This window comes from Pleurodeles waltl, chromosome 6, assembly GCF_031143425.1.
Source record: "Pleurodeles waltl isolate 20211129_DDA chromosome 6, aPleWal1.hap1.20221129, whole genome shotgun sequence".
Classification (NCBI taxonomy): Eukaryota; Metazoa; Chordata; class Amphibia; order Caudata; family Salamandridae; genus Pleurodeles; species Pleurodeles waltl.
The window spans coordinates 746,587,868-746,609,044 of record NC_090445.1 but is presented as its reverse complement, the minus strand read 5'-3'; the positions used below and the strand labels follow the sequence as shown (position 1 = coordinate 746,609,044).

General features: G+C 40.2%; 1 protein-coding gene across 2 annotated transcripts in view; it reads left to right on the top strand.

The window, feature by feature from the left end:
• Positions 1-21,177, top strand: part of ATRNL1 (attractin like 1) — a 2,088,076-nt gene that overhangs the window by 294,820 nt on the left and 1,772,079 nt on the right. For both annotated transcript variants that reach the window (XM_069239275.1, XM_069239274.1), the window contains exons 4-5: positions 10,831-10,959; positions 14,651-14,859. In XM_069239275.1, the coding sequence (XP_069095376.1) occupies positions 10,831-10,959; positions 14,651-14,859 (338 nt within the window). The remainder of the gene's footprint in view (positions 1-10,830; positions 10,960-14,650; positions 14,860-21,177) is intronic.

Here is a 21,177-nt window from a genome sequence, read left to right as displayed (position 1 = left end):
GTACCAAAACAGCATCGGGAGCCCAAAGCAAATCAACACAGGGGATCAGTTTTAGAAAAAGGTTGCAGGCTCAAGCCAGGAGGCTGAGTGAAGAAAACCCACAGCTGCCCAGGTAGGTTCTGATGCTAGGGAACGTAGGGACACCAATGGTCCAGCTCCCCAAGGCCTAGGGACTCTGGGTGCAGGGTTGTCCTTTGGCGTCGGGAACAGCTTACCTGGCAGGTCATGGTCAGGGGGAGTCTTTGGTTTGAGGCTGCAGGCATTGAGGTCGAGTCCGGCAGGGGTCAGCCCACAGTAGACTCACAATCGCTGTGGAAGCTTCACAGAACTGGTGGGCAGCTTGGACTCGGGCTGTGGGCATCTGGTGCAGAGGTGGGTCCACAGGCTGTTTTGTTGTTCCTCAGGGCAGAGTACTTTTTCTTTTAAAGTTGGTTTCTTCTTGAACAGGTCTGCTGTTCTCTGGAGATCTTGATCTTTGTCGAAGGCAGGCAGTCCTGCCAAACCCTTGGAGGTCGCTGGGCTGCAGGACAGGTAATCTTTTGGCATAGATACACAGAGGACTACATTCAGGCTGGTACGGCTGGGGCCAAGTCAGTTGGTGTCTGCAGTCTTCTCTGCTGATGACTCTACAGTGTCCGGCTCTTTTTAGGTCGTCAGGAAACTGAGTTCTAGGGTTGAGAGTTGCCACCTAAATACTCAATTTAGGGGCATTATAGGGATTGCCAGGTGGTTGCCAATGGGCTGACCACCTTCAAGGTGACTACACCCTTCTTATGACCACTTTTGCTGGGAAGTGGGCATAACATCAAAACACTAGTGGCATAATTTCTTCCAAACAATAGGCAGGAATTTAAAAAGCATTGTCCACTTCACTCTGTCCACCTTAGGGGTGGGACTGGCACAAAGTCCTCCTAATTTAACTAATTTTCCTGCCTGTGCTGTTTCCAGACGTGGGGTCAGGACAGGGGGTTGGTCATCTCCACCATCTGGAGGGACCTAGGTTGCATTACAAAGGTGGCAAGGCCTTTGAAGTTCCCAGCCCTGGAAAGTCCATCCTGCCTGGGAGAGGCGGTTACCCCTCTGCCCAGTGCAGGCTTTTGTCTCTGGGTCTGGAGAACACTGGCTGTCACCGTGGAGATCCAGATATGTGTCTGTGGTGGCTGAACTGGTCAGGACCTGTCAGTCAATACACTAGTCGCTGGTAGGTTTTCAGGGGGCATCGCTAAGGTGCCCTCTATGTGCATTTCTTAATAAATCCATCAGTGGAATCTGTGAGGGTTTATTATTTTATACCAAACATCCTAGGGTTGAGAGAAGCCATCATGTAGCTGGGGAACTCGTAGTGAACGCTGCCTAGCACATGCATGTAAAATGGCTTCTCTGTGCACTTACTATGCCTCAGAAGTGACAGAGACATATCAGGGGAATATCTGCTCATGCATATATGCCCTCACATGTAATATAATGCACCCTGCCATAAGGCTGTAAGGCCTGCTGCAGGGGTGACTGATCTATATTGCATGCAGTGTTAGGTGACATGTTGTGTTTTCAATTTTGGGAGCACCTTGTCACACAGCCTGCAATGATTGGTGTTGGGTCCCTGAGAGTGGCACAAGTTGTGCTGCAACTCTGAGGGGCCCTCTTCAGTACCCATGCCCTAAGTACCAGGGGTACCATTTACTAGGGGGTTATAGGGGGCTGAAGGGCCTGATCACTTGGGAATCAAGTCACCAGGTGTCTTTGTTTTAGGGAAGGAACAATGGCACTGGGGACCTGGTTAGCAGAGACCTAGTGCACTTCAGTCGAAGTTGCATCTAAAACCCAGGCAAAAAGACGGGAGGTACTGCAACCAGAACCCAGCCCCCTACACTTACCATTAGACAACATGCATGTGAAAGATATTTCTTTAATGCCACTTGAGGCTGTTCCTTGCATTAAACTACTACTTCTCTAAAAAAAAAAAAAATACCAGCCAATGTTTGAAACTCTCCACACATCTTACAGTTTCTTCCAATTTGTAATGGAAGCCATCTGCAGCATGCATGTAATCAGAATACTTAGGTGTAGCACATGTTCGTCAATGGCTTTTTTGTTGTTGCTTGATTTGGCATGGCTCGTGATATTTTAAATTGCACTTTTGGATCACCCTCCATCTATTTCACTAGAAAGGCCTATGCGCAAGGCAGCATACAAATGAAAGCCAGAGGAGCTAGGAAATCTCCAATCTACAACTAAATACCACTATCTACAACTATGAGCACCCTTCCTTGAATTTTGTGTCCCTTTTAATTAAGTCCGTCGACCCCTATGACCGTGCACTCTTTTATTGCAGACTACTCTTGAAAAGAAAGTCCATTGACAAATCTGAGGTCTTGAAGCATCCCCACCACAAGATCCGGTTCTGTGATAGCCTAATTAAGGCTTTATTTCATAAGAGTACACGAGTCTTACTCCATGGAGTTGTATGTGCTGATAAACATATTTCTTCTGTCTTCAGTAAAGGCTTCTCTGCCTAGGTCTTAGTCATCAATGGATTTCAGCCTGCTCCCGGACTGGTTCCTCTCTCCAATAAGGTATTTGGTGTTTGTCCCTGTAAGGATAAATGTGATTAATTAAAAATAGTTGTGCAAGTTAGTTTTGGTGGGTTTTATTTATCTACCAAACTCTTGATTTATTCCACTCCTTTGTCCTGACAGTCATTTGAATAGGTCAGTTTTTTATCACTTGTTTTATTTGTATGGTCGTGGCTATTTTTAACCTGACTTCATTAAAAGATCCGAGGTTAGCATGCATTAACCTTTTAATACCATTCCTAAACATTAGCTCCTCTGACTTTCATTTGTATGCTGCCAAGGACACCTCACATGTGTGTCACCAAGGACACCTTTTTTTCTGATTTTTCTATGACCACTGTTTCTGCATTAGCATTAAAGCTAAGTTTTGGGGTTTTATTCTCCTCCTCTCTTTCCAAATGTTTTATATTTTTGTTAAGCGTTTACTTTTCCTTTTGCCTGTATCCATCTCAGAATCCATTCTTTCTTTCTCATCTGATGAGTCATCTCGTCCTCTTTCAGCCATAAGGCTAGCAATAGTCTCCTTCATGGCAGACTTCATTTCATGTTGTATAAACTTCTTTAATATCTCTTCACTAACTATACCATCAGGAAAATCCATGTCCTCCTTCTCTTCTTCATTCACCATATTTTACCAAAATCCATTACCTTTGCCAGCCATACACTTTAAGTACCTTTAGCTGCCCTCTTTGTGGTTTATTTTCTTTTAAACACGTTTTTTTAACCTTTCTCTGATGATCCTTTGATGCATCACAATTCCAATGACACTCCTGCCGTCCCATGCTATCCAATGCACACGTGATCAATTCAAGATGGCTGCCAACTCTCGGGCGAGTAAACACAAGCAGGCTAATCGATTCTTTCTACATCCTATAGATCTGCATCTTAGAGGTGTAGTTACCTTGACACTCCTATTCCTCCAAGCTACTGAATCCGATGAATATTAAAATTTGTCTGCAGCTCCCAACGTCCAACATCAGAAATTCTGGAATTCTACAACAGCGCTATACCTTTGTTTTCTACAATCTTGCCTTAATTAAAATGCTTTACTCACCTCTTTATAAAACACACAGCATTTCTAAATATCTAAATATTAGAAATGTCCACTCATACTTAACCACTAGATCATCCAAAAAAACTCAAAACGTATGAAATTCACCAACAGCAACTACTTAAAATAATGTACTTATTTCTGCAGGGGCAGCACTTAAAAGAGGCTGACGAGTCTAGACAATTCTGGAATGGTTACTATGGTAGTTTGTGTTCTTTAAAGGGGCTGCTGTGTAGGTGTGGCATTGAAAAGTTAATGCATAATGCTAGCCTCAGTATCTTTAATGAAATCTTGATTCTGTATGCTCAACACTTTGAGAATCACCATTTTTCTCCATATCCACTAGTCCCCTACATCTTTTCTCACTTGGTATTTCTCTAGTGTTGCTCACCTGCTGCTAACCCAGAATGGTCTTTGGGCAACTCTGGGGTGCTCCCATTCATTCTGAGTTTTTTCATTAAAGATATTACAGAGGGTCCCCTGGGTGGTCTTCACACTCCTATTCAGTCTAGAGTTTCAGCACGTCGAGACTAGTGACAGAAGAGGTCTTTCTTGTTACGTCAAGGTGATGCATCCTAGCATGCTGTCACTTAGGGTTGATTATTCTTCTCAGAGTTTGCCACATAATTCATGTACAGAAGCTTGGGAGAACCCTCATATTTCAGCTGGGTGCCAGTCACACTCCTGTTTGCAAATCCACTCTCCTGTGAACCCCACAATCTGGAAATATGTCTGGGATTCCCTCCTCGGCATTGTCTCCTACTGCAGCAAAAGGCGCACTATATCCCTCTATGAGCAGACAGGTAGGTTTCTAAACATTAGGCAGACCCACAGCTCTGCAGCAGTTTGTGAAGAATTCAGGGAATGTGCCCTAAACTGCCAGACTGGCGGCTTTTGGACATCTTTGAGGCCTGGATCACAGTGCCTCTTCAAGTACTCTGAGGCACACTCTTTCCCTTGGTCAAGAAGAACATGGAAAAGGAAGAAAGTGGAATGTTTGGGCCCCACCTTTATAGTTGTTTTCCAGGCAGGAGATGTTGCTCCACGGTCCAAAGTTCAGTAACTGGTTTGGGATGGCTCCTTATCTTATTTCATTTTCTGGCTACAGTGCAGACACTGTTTTTGTGAAAAGAGATGGCTGTCAAGCAGGTAGTGACCATGCTGACTTCAGGCAAAGGACCCTAGAACATGAGCATAATAAAGTGTAGAACATCTACATCTGGCTGTAATCAGATTTCCTGAAGTAGCACTCGAGACAAAAGGGACAGGCCCTGCTGGGAACCTTCAATCCCTCTAATAACAGAATCTGCTGACCCATGCCCATAACATTAACCATATGGAATTTCTAGAGGCAGCCCTGTTTTCATCCCACCTCACTTCAGTGTCTGAGGCTCCTCCATTCAGTTTTAGGAATACATGACCTTTGTCAGTGGAAGCTGTACTCAGCCCTCCCCCCTGTACGAGGTAAAATCTGGGACAATCCAAAATGGATCCCACTGTTCTCAGCAATGATGCACTGATAACACGGCGACCTGCTGCCATCACACTTCACACGTACACAAGCTCCTCATGTACATGGTTGATAGTGTGGGTTCCACTTAAAAGTGGGACTTTACACAACTGGGGCCTATCAGCACCACACTCCATCTGAACCAGAGAAAAAAGTATTTTCAATATTATAACCTAAATGCCGGTATGCCGCTCCCTATGCTTTCTTCATCATAAAGGTTGTAGCAGTATTCTGATTGCGAAGCCAGTTTTCAACCAGTTTCAATAGGGGGTACTGATCTGCTGTTTTAGATTCAGTGGTATAGATGATAAAACTGAAAAAATACCCTGTAATCAAAAGAAGATGAGCAATAAGCACATGAGCCCATGTTATGCCACACTTTTTGGACAAAATGTGTAATAGATCATATTTATTTAACCAGATACATTCTGAACACAGAAGTGTCATATTCTATAGATGCAATAATTATTGCTACAAAAATGGAGAGGCAACACCAACTTATATCAGTTGCATATAATGTTTGTTCAACCAGTGCCAGAGCTCTGAGGTTAAAGTCCATATTCCACATTGTAGTATATATCAAAATGATAGAAAAAGTTGGTTGTCTTGTTCCATGATAAAACCATTCTTTATTTGTTCAACCTGTTAGTTTGTCCTGATACACAGAATAGCCAATGCGTTTCATACCCACACAGACTGAACTTCATCAGGGCTGTCAAACAAAAAATAACAGACTGTATAACGTCAAGGGTGGAGCTTACAAAAAATACAACATATGTCTACTTAAACAAAATAAACCATATAGTTTTGATGTGTTCAAATTATTAGGACCGTAAAACTTGCATTGTCAATTGATAGATTAAATGCTTGAATTAATGTCAGCCACTGGTAATTACTCGGGCTGCATCCCAGTCTATTGCTATTTTGTAAACTATGCTACCAGAGTTTGAATCCAGCTATGTGCAAATCAGTCTTGACCCTACTCCAATGGGAACAGTTTAGCCAGAACTGCCAAGCCAGGTCCTCTCTTACCTGGAACACGAGCAACCAAGGCAGGTGCTGCCCTTTTTATGGGCTCCTCAGCAGAGTATAGCTTGGTTCCAGTGACACAGTGCGCAAGGGACCCATGTCTGGGCACTCCCATCTCACTTAGGGTGACACACTAAAATATACAAAAAGTGATGGGTGGAATGCCTGAATTAATCTCAGCCACTGGTAAATACTTGGGCTGGATCCCAGTCCATTGTTGTTTGGTACACCACACCACCTCCGTTTGGGCCAACTATATGGAAATGAGCCTAGACTCTACTCCAATGGGAACAGTACAACTTGAACTACCAAGCCAGGACCTCTCTGAACCTGAAAACAAGCAATGAAAAACTGGTTTTGCCCTTGTTATGGGCTCATCAGCTGGGTATAGTTTGGTTACAGTGACAGAGTGTGCACTGAACCCATATCTGTGCGTGAAAAAGTGATGGGTGGAATGTTGCGTTTTCAAGCTGAAACAAAGCTATACCCAGATGATAAGCCCATAACAAGTGCGGAATTGGTCCTGGGTTGAATGTGTTCCATTTCAGGGAGGACCACAACATTGATGCTGGCTCGTAATTGAGCTGGTGGCAAAGTTGTGGTGCGTCGGATGCGACAGCACCCGCCGCGCATTTCACTGCCAGTAATTCGAGTGCAGGGGCCCCCATTCCACCAGCCTTTCCAAAGGGGGTTGTTTACCGCCATGGAAAGGCTGGCAGACGGGGACTCGTAATCCCCAGGCCTGCAGCCTGGTGGTGTCAGCGGTTGGACTGTGGCGGCTCCGCCACGGCCATAATGGGGCAGTCGGACCACCCTATCTGCGGTGGTCCGACTGCCATCGTGAGGCTGGCAATCTTAAGACCGCCAGCCTCATAATGAGGCCCTTAGTGTCACCATAGATATTAACAACCGACTTTAAACCTAAAATGGAACACGTTGTACTTAAATTGGACTATGCATTTTATAGTTCAGTTCATATACAGGAACAAAAAACCAAAGTCAAAATCCATCAAAATCCAAGTGCTATGTAACTTTGCATATACTTACACCGTGATATTTATTACAACAGTACATAGATTTAGGCGTTGGTGGACTCGATTGTAGAAAAACCCACAAAAACAGCGGGTTAAAATATATGAAAAAGGGACAAAAAATGACAGTGCAAAGCTCATGTTTCTGTGAGTGACACCCATGGTTTCTGGAGGGCAAACTGTTGTTAGCATCCATGGTGAAATTGAGTATTCATATCTGGCCCAAGAATGCACACAGACTATAGATGCAGAAGGAAACTTCTAATAGCAATAGTATTCTGTAATGGAGCTAAAGAGGGAAAGATATAACCAACTTGTTTTATAGTGGAGTTCCTATGAAAGGAAGAGATAAACCATACTTGGAATCTAATCACTGCGTAACATCACATAAATTCACCCTTTGATATTTATTACAAACGTTACTAGATTTGGGCATTGGAGGACTTTATTGTAGACGACTCAACAAAAACAGTTGGATGAAATGATCCAAAAAATGTACAAAGGATGTGCCTGCATTCCTTGCTCTCCAATGAGTGTGACTCACAGTGTTTCTGGTATGAAGAGTATGGGCCATCTTGGGCCAGGCATTATACTCATTCTCTATGGACACTAGTAACAAACTGCAGACTCACTGAGGAACGTGTCATGCTTCTAATAATGCTATTTTGTAATGGAGCTAAAAAGGTAAAGGAACATACACATATATCTAAATGTGTGTTGCAAATGTGTAAAGAACGTCTGTCACTTGGACATTCAGTTTACAATTGGGCATGCAAAGGTAGTAACCTCATCCGCACATTTTCTTGTCTAATTGAAATGTGAACCCCATTTGGAAAAGACAATGGATTTCAAGTAAAAACAACGTCGAGTTGTGCTAGTATCAACTTCACCATTTCACCTTATGGGTGCTACTAGTACATCTAATATCATACACAATTACGCCCAAATAAAAATGAAAACACTTTTTTTGAAGAAACAATTAGCAATAAGCATACATCTGACTCATGTTAACTAGCAAATCAGGGTCCTCCTTGTGACATCATATTATAGTAACCGTAGAGTACAAGTCACTAATACACACACTACACATTTCCAGTGGATATTCAAAGGAATGAGTCATGTAATGCAAATACTGAAACCAACGGCACCCTATATGGAAAAGCCCAAATCAAGACACATCCATAATGAAATATTAGCTGGTGTAAGCTATTCCTCTTAATGACTCATCAAACCTATTGCAGGCACCAAAACCAATTACAATGTCTAGTCACTGAAATCAGCTATTTGGGCAACCATAAGTCGAGATATCAAAAGATATCCTGTCCTATATTGGTGATTAATACATCAGCACTAATGACAGACCTTCAGCATTCCATACTTAAGCACATACCCCAGTTACATATAATGCAGCAGAAAAACTGACTACATATTATAAGAAACGTAATAGTTGTACCAATAGGGACATATCTCATGAACAATTATGTAGTTCATTGTCCTAATTGAGACCATGTTCTGCAAATGGTAGCGATTAATCTAGTGTGCTTTAGTTGTCTTAGCTCGGGGACTTAATCACGCCTTCAAGGGTGGGCCCTGACACGATCAATCCCATGAAAAAATAAGTGACTCTCCCTGGGCTGGAAGGGGCATTTGTGGGAAACAAGTGGGTATGTCGTCCTTGGGTCTGCAAGCTCTAACATGATTTTGTATTGTAAGTCTGAAATCTCTCTTTGTGCTGCCTACGTACATCTTGCCACACCCACGTATGACATAGGTGGTGAAGCAGTTAACAAAACAATTGATTTTATACCTCCTTGTTGTATTATCTGAGACATCTCCTATTTTAGTCATACCCAGCAAGCCTACTGAAAAGGACCCACAAGTTAAAAAAAAAAAAAAAAAAAAACTTTTGGTTGCTTGAGCCACATTTCTTATAAAACCGGTCCAGTCGTAATGACAGCTTCACAGTTGAGGTTATGGTTGGTGAAAACTACATGCTACCTCAAGCTCAAGGATGACCAGTAGCTGGTAACGTTTTATTTTTCCTAAACACACCAGAACGTGCTCATGTAGAGGCTAAATTGAATGCATGCCTCAGTAATAAACCTGTAAATTACTTCTTAGAGATGTTAGCCAAATTCATGATCCTATTAATCGCTGTACCATTTCCAGTTTTTTTTATAGCGCTCGAACGTTTTGAAAACTGAAATATGTTTTAATCAAACTAGTTTGTTTACATTTGTATGCGTTATAAGACAATTTAAGTAGCTGGTTTCTTCATAACGCCTACCCAAATTCACAACTGTGGATACAGTGGATTCTGAGTAATTTCTTCAAGTATAAGTACCTCTAACGGATAATGTGAAAGGCTAGGTGCATCACATTTTGAATCCCGCTGCCACATCATGGTCTCCTCAAAGGGACTCATAGAACACATTTAACCCAAAGTTATGCCTGTATAGCAACACATTTGGGTAACCTTTCTGTTGATCAAATTTGTAAACCATACACAGTTAAACTAGCTCACAACTTCTGCAGATATCTCTGTGCCCTCTAGCGAAGAAATCATTGCTTTCCAGTAGCAAAGTTTCTTTAGCGCTGGTGCCATTCAATGTCATTTGGGACCAAAGTCCACTACGAACCTAAAGATATGCTCCTCGTCTGCTCTCGAACTAAACAAAACGGCGGCTACTGATGGCTGAGATTTCATAGCCTTTTAGACAACAGCTTTTCAGTTGTCTTTTAATGCCAATGTGTCTACGGAAAAAAGAAATCTAATATTAAATAGAAAAGTTTTACGATACTTGCCGGAAGGCAGGAGAATGTTACTTTGAAGATGATACATTTAAAGATGTGCATGCTGGAGAACCAATGTTGCAGATAAGTAACTTTTTCTTAAATATCTGAGTAATTCGATAAATAATTGTAATAGAAATGTATAACTGTTCTCTGTTCTTTAGCACTATGACAGCCTTTTTCTAAACTATATCTGTATTACAACTATCTGTGAGAGCCATAGGTTTCAATCTAGTAATTTCTTTGTTAGATCAATGTTCTTTTAGATCTTTTTAAAATAAATGTGCAGCAATTATTGATATCCCTTTCTGCATTCTGATGCCTACGGTTTTTAAAGATAGTTTATGCTAAGCGTGTTGTATACTACATACCTGGTAAAATACATCATTGCAGCCTTGTGGGGGCTATGCTGCGGTTATATGCCTTTGTTCCGAGGGCCTTTAGAGACAAGTCGAGTCCTTGGCTGAAAGGCTATCTATCTCCTAGTACATTCCACCTATTGAAGGAAGAATGTTCTCTATGAAACAGGGAGAAACGATGACTAACATTCAAATGCTGGAGCAGAAGGTCTATACCAGCCATAATTAGCTCTGAGCTATTCTATTGTCTTCAGTGGAGCTTCCATCATTGCAATGTTTTAATCTGACACAATTGATTTTGACTTGCTCTTAAGAGCTCCACCATATCATCACTTTTAACTCCACATGGGTACGCACTTTTTCGGTGTCTCTAATCCTACTTCACCCAGTAACTTTTCTTTGTACATGCACCAATTCTCTTACCTTTTTATGATGTCACTAATTACCTACCCCACTCATAATATTTTTGTATCTTATTTTTTAGTGGGCTCATTGTTCCAGAGGTACGTGGAAATGAAACAGTCCCTGAAGTGATCACAACATCTGGCTATGCATTGCTGCATTTCTTTAGCGACGCTGCCTACAACTTGACTGGATTCAACATATTTTACTCGTAAGTGTTCGTGTTGTACAAGGCATTCCTGGTACTTGTTTTTCCAGAACGAAATGCCAAGAGTATCTCAGTATGTCGTACAAATGGCTTATACATAAATCTGTTTTCACAAACATAGATTAGTGAACTGTTGAGTAAATTTAATTATATTTCTTACTGCAAAATATACTTTCAAGCGAGCCAACTATCACGTTAGATAACTCTATTCGCGCCAAGTGTAAGAATCCAAGATGATTTTGTTTAGTACAAAATATTTTAGTAGATTTCGAGGAGCATTAGGGCTTAAATTTTGACCTGTCCTCCTGGGATGCTATATGGCCAATATGATGACATTCAAGCACTGAGTTATATTTCAGTTTACCGTTTCTGTCAACAGGGGATTTGTATAACTCCCACTCTCAAGCAGTGTTTTACATTTTAGGATGTACTGTTTGTCCCTGTTATTTTTAAAACTCTGTGTGCCGATTTTCAGTACTCCTTGCACCTTTTGCATTTGGGCCTAATTATTTTCCTGTAGGCCAGACAAAATGTATTTTAATTTGTCATCTAGAACAAGCTGTGGAATCCTTCAGCGATTTGTTGAGTAGTAAATACATTACATTCGTCATTAGATAGTCCATTTGAAGTGATTGCTTTTTAAATAGCACTCTACAGAATGTGGGTGGTCTTGACTAGGTTAAAGAAGTAACAGGACATGACTAATGAGACACTATTATGGGATTATTATGAATATAACGGGGACAAGAGGGCAAATATGCAGTCTGAATTTTTGTAGTCATTACAGTTGAGGAACCTGGCTTCTGGGTGTAATAAGTGAGAGTTGGTGGTGATTAGGAGATGATTTCTGAACACAAGCTCTGTAAAGTCCTGATGTTGGACTGTGCCTAAGGCTTCACAGAGACCACCCATGGAAAGACTTTTTTTAATCGTTTTTTTTACACAAAAAAGATGATCTGTGAAACATACTGATAATTCATCTGCACTATTATAATGTCTGTTGAGTTACTTTTCTATTGAGCACAATAGTAATGTGTTACTATTTTTATATTTATACTTACATGCAAAAATCAATTTGTATTTATACAGTAGTTTATAAAAACTAAATTCAGCATGAAACACACAACAATGCTAATCAGTTGGTCTAAGCAAATACATATATTTTATCAGTGTAGTATTTGCTTTTGAGTCACAAAATAGATTTATGGCGGGAATAATAAATCATCAAACTAGTGTTAAAAGGGAACTGAAGGGTGGAAAAGTCAGTCATAACAAGAACAATTCTAATGGTAGTAGGAAATATGACTAGGTTTGTCTTGTAAGCCATTGAAGTATAGCAAACGTCCCTCAATACCACATCTTAGCTTCATGAGCTGCAAGTTATTCTCTTTGTTCTTGAATTTGGCATATCTATCAACTAGTGTGCTGTCCAAAGCTTGTGTTTTCTCTTTCATTTTTTTCAGGGTACTTTTTAGGAATAATTAAAGCTTTGATTATCTAAGAGCTTTTAAGCTTATCCAGGGTTTCGGTTTCTGAATAGTTGTTGAATATTTGGGTATTTCGTCTCACATCTCTCCTGGACGAAGCCTACCTCTGGCTACTAACAGTTACAACAGTTATTTTTATCTATGCATTTTAGCTGTGTTGTGATCTTTGGAGGATTGCTTTATTCTTTTTACTAGCTGGCAATTATTTCTTGTTTGACTCAAAGAACAGGGACAGGGCCTTTCAAGCTTTGATTGTGTTTTACTGGAAAATTGCACTGACTGAAGCATTGTCTTGCAGCTGACAACCATGACTACCTCATGAACTCTCTAGTATCGTCCTCATTCAAAATTCAATCTGATGGAAAATTGAAGATGTGCCAAATGAGCTCTCTTCACCTATCCTTGGAGGAATAGGAGAGAGCAGAGGATATAGCAGAAATTTATGTGGATCACTCCTCCACTAAGTTGTTTCATACATATTTTGACTTCAAATATATCTACATAGGACTATATATATATATATACATATATATATATCCAAGAACTTGAAGTCTAGTTCAGGACAGTGCCTTGGGCTGTGCTTTGCCTTTCTTCATATATATGTATGAAGAAAGGCAAAGCACAGCCCAAGGCACTGTCCTGAACTAGACTTCAAGTTCTTGGAAAACCACTCTGCATATCTGGTTAAATATCAGGGCTTCTTGTTGCCCAGAGAGCTGGTGCTCAAGACCATAACCCATCCCATTAAAAGCCTCTCTCTGAAGTGATCTTTTGAAAGAATGACATTCAAATACCACGTTTTTCTGAGACCACCTTCATTACCTAATCTTCCTTGTACTCTGAAGGACCAATTGGCAATGAAGGCGAATTTGTTGCTTTAAGAAAAGTCAACACGGAGAGTCCATTGATCCAAGAAGACACAACAAAACATTTTTGTCGCCTTCCAATGTCAAATAGAATTTCGCCCAAAATTCTTACGATCCAAACACGTATATTTTCTCTGGATGATTTGAGATTATACCATGGTATCTATGGATATGAATATTTACTTGAAAACTTTGACGATGACTTCTGGAACTTACAAGTTTTGTTTAGGAAGGTGGTTTTCTCATGCCCTACTGTTCTGAATTAATATTGTTTATTTAAAGCCAGTTTCAAAATATGATGATTTATCATACAGACCGGTGAGGTAATTCAAGTTTTTTATAAGACAACAGATGACTGATACTGTGTAATATATGTGAGTTCTACATGCTTGGAGACTTCAGCAAATCAATATATTTTCAGCAGAGATGTCTAGGTCAAATAGATATCCAACGTTTGCTAGAAAAAAAATTATGCTAGTTTCAGGGCTGTATTAAGCTTTCTGCAAGCAATTAAGATTACATAACAAATTCACATGCCAGATGGTTGCCAAGGAATGATTGCTATTGTGTCATTCTTATTTTATAGACCCACTTATTGGTTTCATTGTTTTTATTTTTCCCTGCTTGAGCTATACATAATTCAGTGAATGGTACAATGAAGCATTTGATAGTGTGTTTATTGCTGCATAAATTATCGTGGTGTTCCATTCTACTGGGTAAAATGCACTACAGTGTGTTTGATATCCATCTTAAATCTAAACCTCAGTTTATTGAATTAGTGCCCAAATTCTAGGCTTTGATCTAACATATAAACAAACAATGCATATAGGTTCTCCTTATATGCCTAAATGTATGCCAAATGTAGATTTCAGAGCATTCTTGTATTTGTATTCTAGCCATTGACTGCATGCCAAGTTCATTGTACCCAAATACTTTGTAGGTTTATCCATACCCCTACCTTTTCCTCCGTTCAACCTGCCAGCTCGGCACCCACCTCATTAAGTGTATCTCTCAAAAGTCCATTGCTATGCATTCCCTGCACCCTTCCTATGCCTAGCAAAGGATGCCTTACTAATTCATCCACCCTTTATATCTGTCTCCCCCGCATTGCCTGCTGATGTCATTATCTATGAATGTACCACCCCCGCCACCCGAAAGCCTCATTATCAATACTCTCCACGTATTTCCACATACTCTGTGGAGAATGCAATATCTGTATTTGGGGAACTATTCAATTGTGCATGTGATATTTTTCAACACCTGTGTTCATGTCATAGAAAAACTATATTCTTTTTCAAGTTCCTATTAGCAAAATTAATTATTTCTCTTCTTTCACTCCAGGATTAATTCATGTCCCAACAACTGCTCGGGCCATGGAAAGTGCAGCACAGGTTCCTCCATTCCTGGCAGGGTCTACTGTGACTGCGACAAGTATTGGAAAGGGGAAGCATGTGATATCCCATACTGTAAGGATAACTGCGGAAGCCCGGATCATGGCTACTGTGACCTCACTGGCGAAAAGCTGTGCGTGTGCAATGAGAGCTGGCAAGGTGAGTCGTCTTTGCATGATTCCCTAAACCGGGACATTTCTTGAAGTGGGTAAGGGAGTATTCTGATTGGCAGATGGCTGATAAACAAATTGGGTATTCTTTTATATAAGGAAAGTTGGCTACTGTTTTAGGACATTCCTATTGTTGTGGGTATAAAAGGCACATATTTCTTTTAGTGTTCCTTAATTGTTAATATACACGTGTCATGCACGTATATTTTAATATCACTCTTCAATGAGTTTGCTTTGCAGAATCATGGTACAAGGTTCTTCCTACTGTCTTCTCCTAGGTAGGTATTCTAAAGGGGGACCTACAAATATAACAGGAGGCCTGCTATATCAGTAACATTCAATAAAATTAATTGCTGTCATGTCTAGCTCTCACATCAGAAAATAGGGGATGTCCCCCTTGTTTGTAGTAACTAGGCTTTTATTGTGATTCCACAGTAAAAACAAAGAGTAAACACAACCTCCTTGAGATCTTCATCGCAGAAATATAAATGTTAAGTACAAAATGGATAATAAATCATTATTTCAAATACAAAAACTGATATAAAAAAGAGCACAAAATATTTGACTTATCGCAGTGAATTACTCCAGACTGCTCGAGACTTAAGAGATTACTTAATTGCATACATTTTAAATGAGTGGAAATGGGGTGGGGTAGTTGGGCTAATTTATTGTGATGTGTGAAAGTCACCTCGATGGCTTGCGCACAATTTCAAAGTATGGAAACTGCTCTTCAACTGGAAAAATATCTCTTTAGAAAATGTTAGCAGTGCTTATTATAAGTTCCTCCATGAGCAGGAAAATCACATCAATACGAACCATGTAGACTGCAAGGGCCAGATACAATGCATGCAAAAATGCATCAGGAACTCATTGGATGCAATTGCACCTCTGCACTCAAATACTATTAAAACAACATTTGTACATTGTACTTTATTTTCAGCAACTGTCAAGGCCGAAAAAGAAACCTGTAAAAACCTGAAAGAACTTGAAGGAAAAATTATAATCATCAAAGCAAACAAAATGTATTCTTTAAAGACAAAAAATATATTTTATTGGAAGCAAATAGAAGTAAAGCATTGTTTAAAATGGTCGAAACACTATACATCCCAGCAGCTTTTTGTACATAAATTAAATAAAATTAGACAGAACCTCTTTCATAGTAAGGAGAGTGGAGTTTATGGGATCCTGAAATTGATTTACTTGATAAGGCTGTGACATTATCAGCATCCATGCCTTTAATGGTAGATACTTGTCCTACACGTCTTCAGTGTAGTAAACCCTGTGGGTCCCCTCAGGGCTCATGTCTGGCTCCTTTCTTAAAACATTCTAGCCTTAGCATCTTCCCTTTGCAGCTTGCGTCATTAATGTCTCCTTAGCAAAAGGTGTAGTGCTTCCTAAGTTAAATTGCTATTGTTATACTGTTCCTGAAGAAACTGAGATTGGACCCAGACAACCTGACTAACTTTAGAACTGTTTCCCTGGATGACCTTTGATGCTGCTAGACAGAGGTGGTACAGAAGTATTACTACTACTAAGCCTCTCTTCGCCATTTGATACAATGAACCATAGTGTTCTTCTTCAACACCTGATAGAGCTCCACATCAGGGCGAAGGCCTGTGAACAGACTGCCTCTGTTTTCAGATAAAACTCAATTTGTCTGAGTGGGCCCTTTTTTCTACACCCCATTCCCTTCAACTAGTAGTGCCTTACAACTTCTCTCTTTGAAAACAACTTTCAATCTTTATATGCTTCTCCTTGCAAATTTACTGAATAATCTCAATGCTGTATGTTATCTATACGTGGATGATATGCATATCATAAAAAATGTGCAAGACTATCTGTGTACCAAGATGGTGGGAGTACAAGCGATTATGGCCACTTTTGTAAACCAGATTGGACAATATTGTCTCACGATTACCATTAACAAAATTGGAGGTCCTTCTGGTTTTCTATAAGATCAGTCTTTGGGACAGTACCCTGTGGCCCTCTAATCTCAGAGAATGCCCTTCTCTGGTTTCCAAGTTGAGAATCCTGTGCATTATCCTTGATACAAAGCTGAAGCTGCATAACATTGCTAATGATACCAAATCATATTTTCATCACATCAGACTACCGAGGCAGATTATGCCCTTTTTATCCTTTCCACACAGTCATGGCAGCTAATGCTTAGGTCCAGACCAGTAATGGTAATGTGGTCTGCTATTCGACTTCAAAATATTCAAAATGGCCTGGATTATGTTATGTTCAATATGAGGAAACTGATTCACCCACAGCACATCTTTGCCAACTACATTGGACTGGTTCACAAATGCACGCTGTTTAAATCTGCCTGCCTAAAGTCCAAAATATTTTGATGGTGGCACTCTTCTGTACCTCCATAAAAAGATCCAGAGGTATATCCTGGGCTGGTAAGGCCTTCTCAATTGCCCCCACTGCCAAATTGTAAAATGGACTGTTCGAGTCTTTAGGTGCTATCCTGTGGAACTCTATCCCATTAGAAATCCGAGCCATCCCTAAGCTGATTAAGTTCAGGAGAGTGCTGAGAAAAATTGCTTTTCAAGGAGTATCTCTACTGCTTCCCTGCCCACCAACATTACGATCCTGCTGCATTATTTGATACTAACATTACTTTCCTTTCTTTTTGCATTGTAATAGTGCCAAGGGACTCCACTGGTGTGGTAGTCCTGGTGTCCAAAAATCCAATAAATCATTTGTATTTTTTTATAAGGGTTGGCTTAATGGGTTGAATGGTGCTTACAAAAAAACATTAAATGGAAGTGTAACTTCTTTACTTGGAAGCAATCCTTAGGCCAATGTCAATAAAACACGGGGTCTGTGGACAGTCTAAATAAATATATAATTTGTCTTTTAAAGGAAATACAAGTACTATAGGAACCAGTTCAGGTGCTGAGACTAGTATCTTCTCACCAAAGCCCATGTGAATTAAATGATCACAAACAAAACTTGTGTGGTTTGCAAAATCCTTCAAATCTTATTAGCAGAATTGAACCAAGAATGGATCCCTCCTTTCCATACTTTTTTTGTAATTTCTTTATTGACATTTTACACTTAACTTTGATCAGTTCTAACAACACAATTTGCATATCTGCTGGTACTTATCATGTAATTACGTCATTGATCATCACCCCTCCAGCAGTTAGAAATGACTAAACCTCTGACAACAGGTTGGGGGTTATCCCCATCAGTTCCACACCATTTCCCCCCAGAGCTTCCATGATATTGACAATGCTTTCCATCACTTTAATCTTGTTCATCAGTACCGATATGTAATTTTTTAGGCGAAACACCGGATTTCACATTCCCACCCCGTTACTCACCCCCAGTACCTGTACTGTGGCCATTGACTGGGAAATTTTATCTAAAGTTTGTGTCAACTCCTTTCCATATTTACTGCACAAATGAAAAAGTAGTCTCTTTGGAACTTAGTCATATGATCTTATTCAAGAGGGAGCACTATGTAAAGCAAATCTAATACTATGTGTAATGTTTTCTGAAATGACGTCACTTAAAGAGATCAAGAACATTTACGGATGCCATCTTTCTTTTTAACATGGTTTTTCCAAAGCCTCTTTTGCTTTTGCCTTACTGTGTTTGGTGAGATGCTAAGGGAAACCAGACAAGCTTACATATTATATTTATTTTACAGTTTGATATAGTACTGTCTAGTTCCCAAAGGGTGTTGGAGCTGTGCATGATGATGTAAATGTCATCTAGGTGGATAGAAGCAAAACTTTTTTTTAAAAAGCCTACATTCAGAGCCAGCATGGAAATGAGGGAATAAATACTTGGTATAACTGTCTTTCCAAGCATGGTATACTTCAGCATGAATATTTGCAGGAATTACAGCATCGTGGCCGAACCCACTTTTTAGTTGGCTCACATAACATTCCTCAGCCAGTATAGGAAGGAAGGGATCCTAGTATAAGAGGACGTGTACGAGGCAAATAAGACATGATACCAGGAGAGGCACACTCACTTGACAAGGAAAGGTATGGTGCACACAAGACTCCTGCTGAAAAGCCAAGTGCCCTTCTTGTTGGGAAGGCGTAAGGACAGCAATACAGGAATAAGGAAAGATCATGCCAGTTCATAGAGAGCTTGTTGCCAATGTGTATGGACTGAAGTACCCCTAGGTCTTCATGTTTTAATCAAAACCGGGAAATCCAAGGTGGTTTGTCGGATCCTTTTTATGTACATTTGGGCATATTTCATTTTATTATATATTATTAATGATGACGCTTGATCAGAATTATCACCAGGAAGTCAATAGGAGAGGAAGTGTGAACAGAACAGCCTTTCTTACGTGGTAGAGAAGGTCACTCTCCGCACTGGTGACTGCAGACAACACTATTGGGCCAATAGCAGCATCACAACCCTCATCTAGGAATTGTGGCGTCACTCATCACCTGTAATGATGCGTTACATGCAACTAGTAGCTTCCTTTTGTGTCTTCAAAGACTTTCTGAAGTAAGAAGAAGTTTGTAATAATGAATAATTGGCAGCTGTTGAAGGAGACTCTTACTGTCGTTGGCGCATTATCCCTAACCAACGGCACCCTTGTGCCTTGTTCATTTAATTACGTGCTCCATAGGCAGCACGTCAGTGCTGCTTGGTAATAACAATTATAAAAATGCACTAACGAAGAGCGCAACTAATGGTAAAGTAATCTTCAGAATAAATGTCACTCGAAAGTAAAACCATTGTAGGTTTTTATATTAATTCAGACCTGTATGTGTAGCATTTTGGTTCTTGTTTTTTTGCATTATGTGTACAGTTCTAGGATTGCTTTCCTTTATTAAGAGGAAATCTCTAAGAGTACTTTTTCGCTTGCAATTCTTTTGTTTTCTGTGTCTCTTGGATAGTGACACTAGATTTTTGTCTGCACAAGCCCACCTCATTCTCTTTTTGCCTTTATGTGCTCATTGCTATAGCCAAGTGCGCGTGTAGTTAAGGGAGAGATTCATGAATCGCTGTAGTATGTTTCTCCTAATATTAACCTAACCAACCTTGCTCAGGTTGCTGGTAAAATCCATTTCCTGATGATCTACTGGGCATTAACTTTGTTGCTCTATGATTTGTTTGATTCCATTGTGTACTTCCCCATTTCACATATTTAATAAGTTATTGGCTGCCTTGTGAGCATAGATAATACAGGATGTATTACATACAGAGCGCGGTCACTACAATGTATGCGTCAAAGTAAATCTACTTTTATTAGAGCTTTTTTCCGGGTCCTGTCCGCTTCTAAGTGCTCCCCACATAGGCAGATAACGGAGGCACTGGTAGTAAGTATTTGCCGAGTGGTAGCCACTAGCTCCATAGTTGTAAACCTAGCCATTAGATAAGCTCTCTTCCCGGTATACATGTTAGTGACCTCTTTATTTCCGCTCACCGGCTCTACAGCTCAAAAGCCAATGTTCACTGCAGTAGTCACTGTCGGGTAGCGGGGCTGTTATTCTGAATAGTAGGTTAATAATTGAAATATGCAAAAACCTTTTGATTCCAAAAACTGCATTTACAAAACTACTTTTTACACGTTTGGGAGTTTTATTTTATTATTATTTAATTGAGGAGTATTATATTGTGTTCTGTGTTGACGTCAAAGTCCTTTACAATGCAGTACCGTTAGTTCAAAACAATGGGGTGAACACAACAGCCAGAGACCATAAATTAACATGTTTTGATAAGTGTTTCTTATAATGTAAAGCCTTTTGTATTTACGTTGGCATATTTTGTGGCCGGTCGATTTTGATCGGAAATGTTTTTTCTGAAGTGTGTGCATTAGAGGTTTTGAACAACCAGCTACAGAAGCTGGTGTTATACCAGCTGTTAATCACATTTCCAATATGAAGTTCCAGTTTGCTGGAGTATTTCCTGGAGGTCGTAGTTGCTCTGTCTCCTATTTAGAACTTGGCAATCGGCTCAGCAAAGCTGCTGTGGTGGAAGGCTGCTTATCACATTTAGCGATCCCACCAGGCAGATGGGGATCTCTGAGGCATTAGTGAAGCTGCTGAAAGACACTGAAAGTTTGCTGATGGGGGGGGCTAAGTCTTATGTGTCCGCTCGACAAAGTTTTGTTTTTCAGAAACAAGATTCATAGCTCGAGTATATTATTGAAGAAAAAAATGACCCAGATGTGCTGCAAATTTTCTTTAAACGTTTTGGGGTAATTTCTTTGGCTTTCTATTCAGAACCAGCAAAATTTGCCTTATGATATCAAACAGGAAAAATGCACGTGAAAGTGTTCGGCCAGAATAGAGCAGGTGGTCTGACTCTCCTTGGCCGA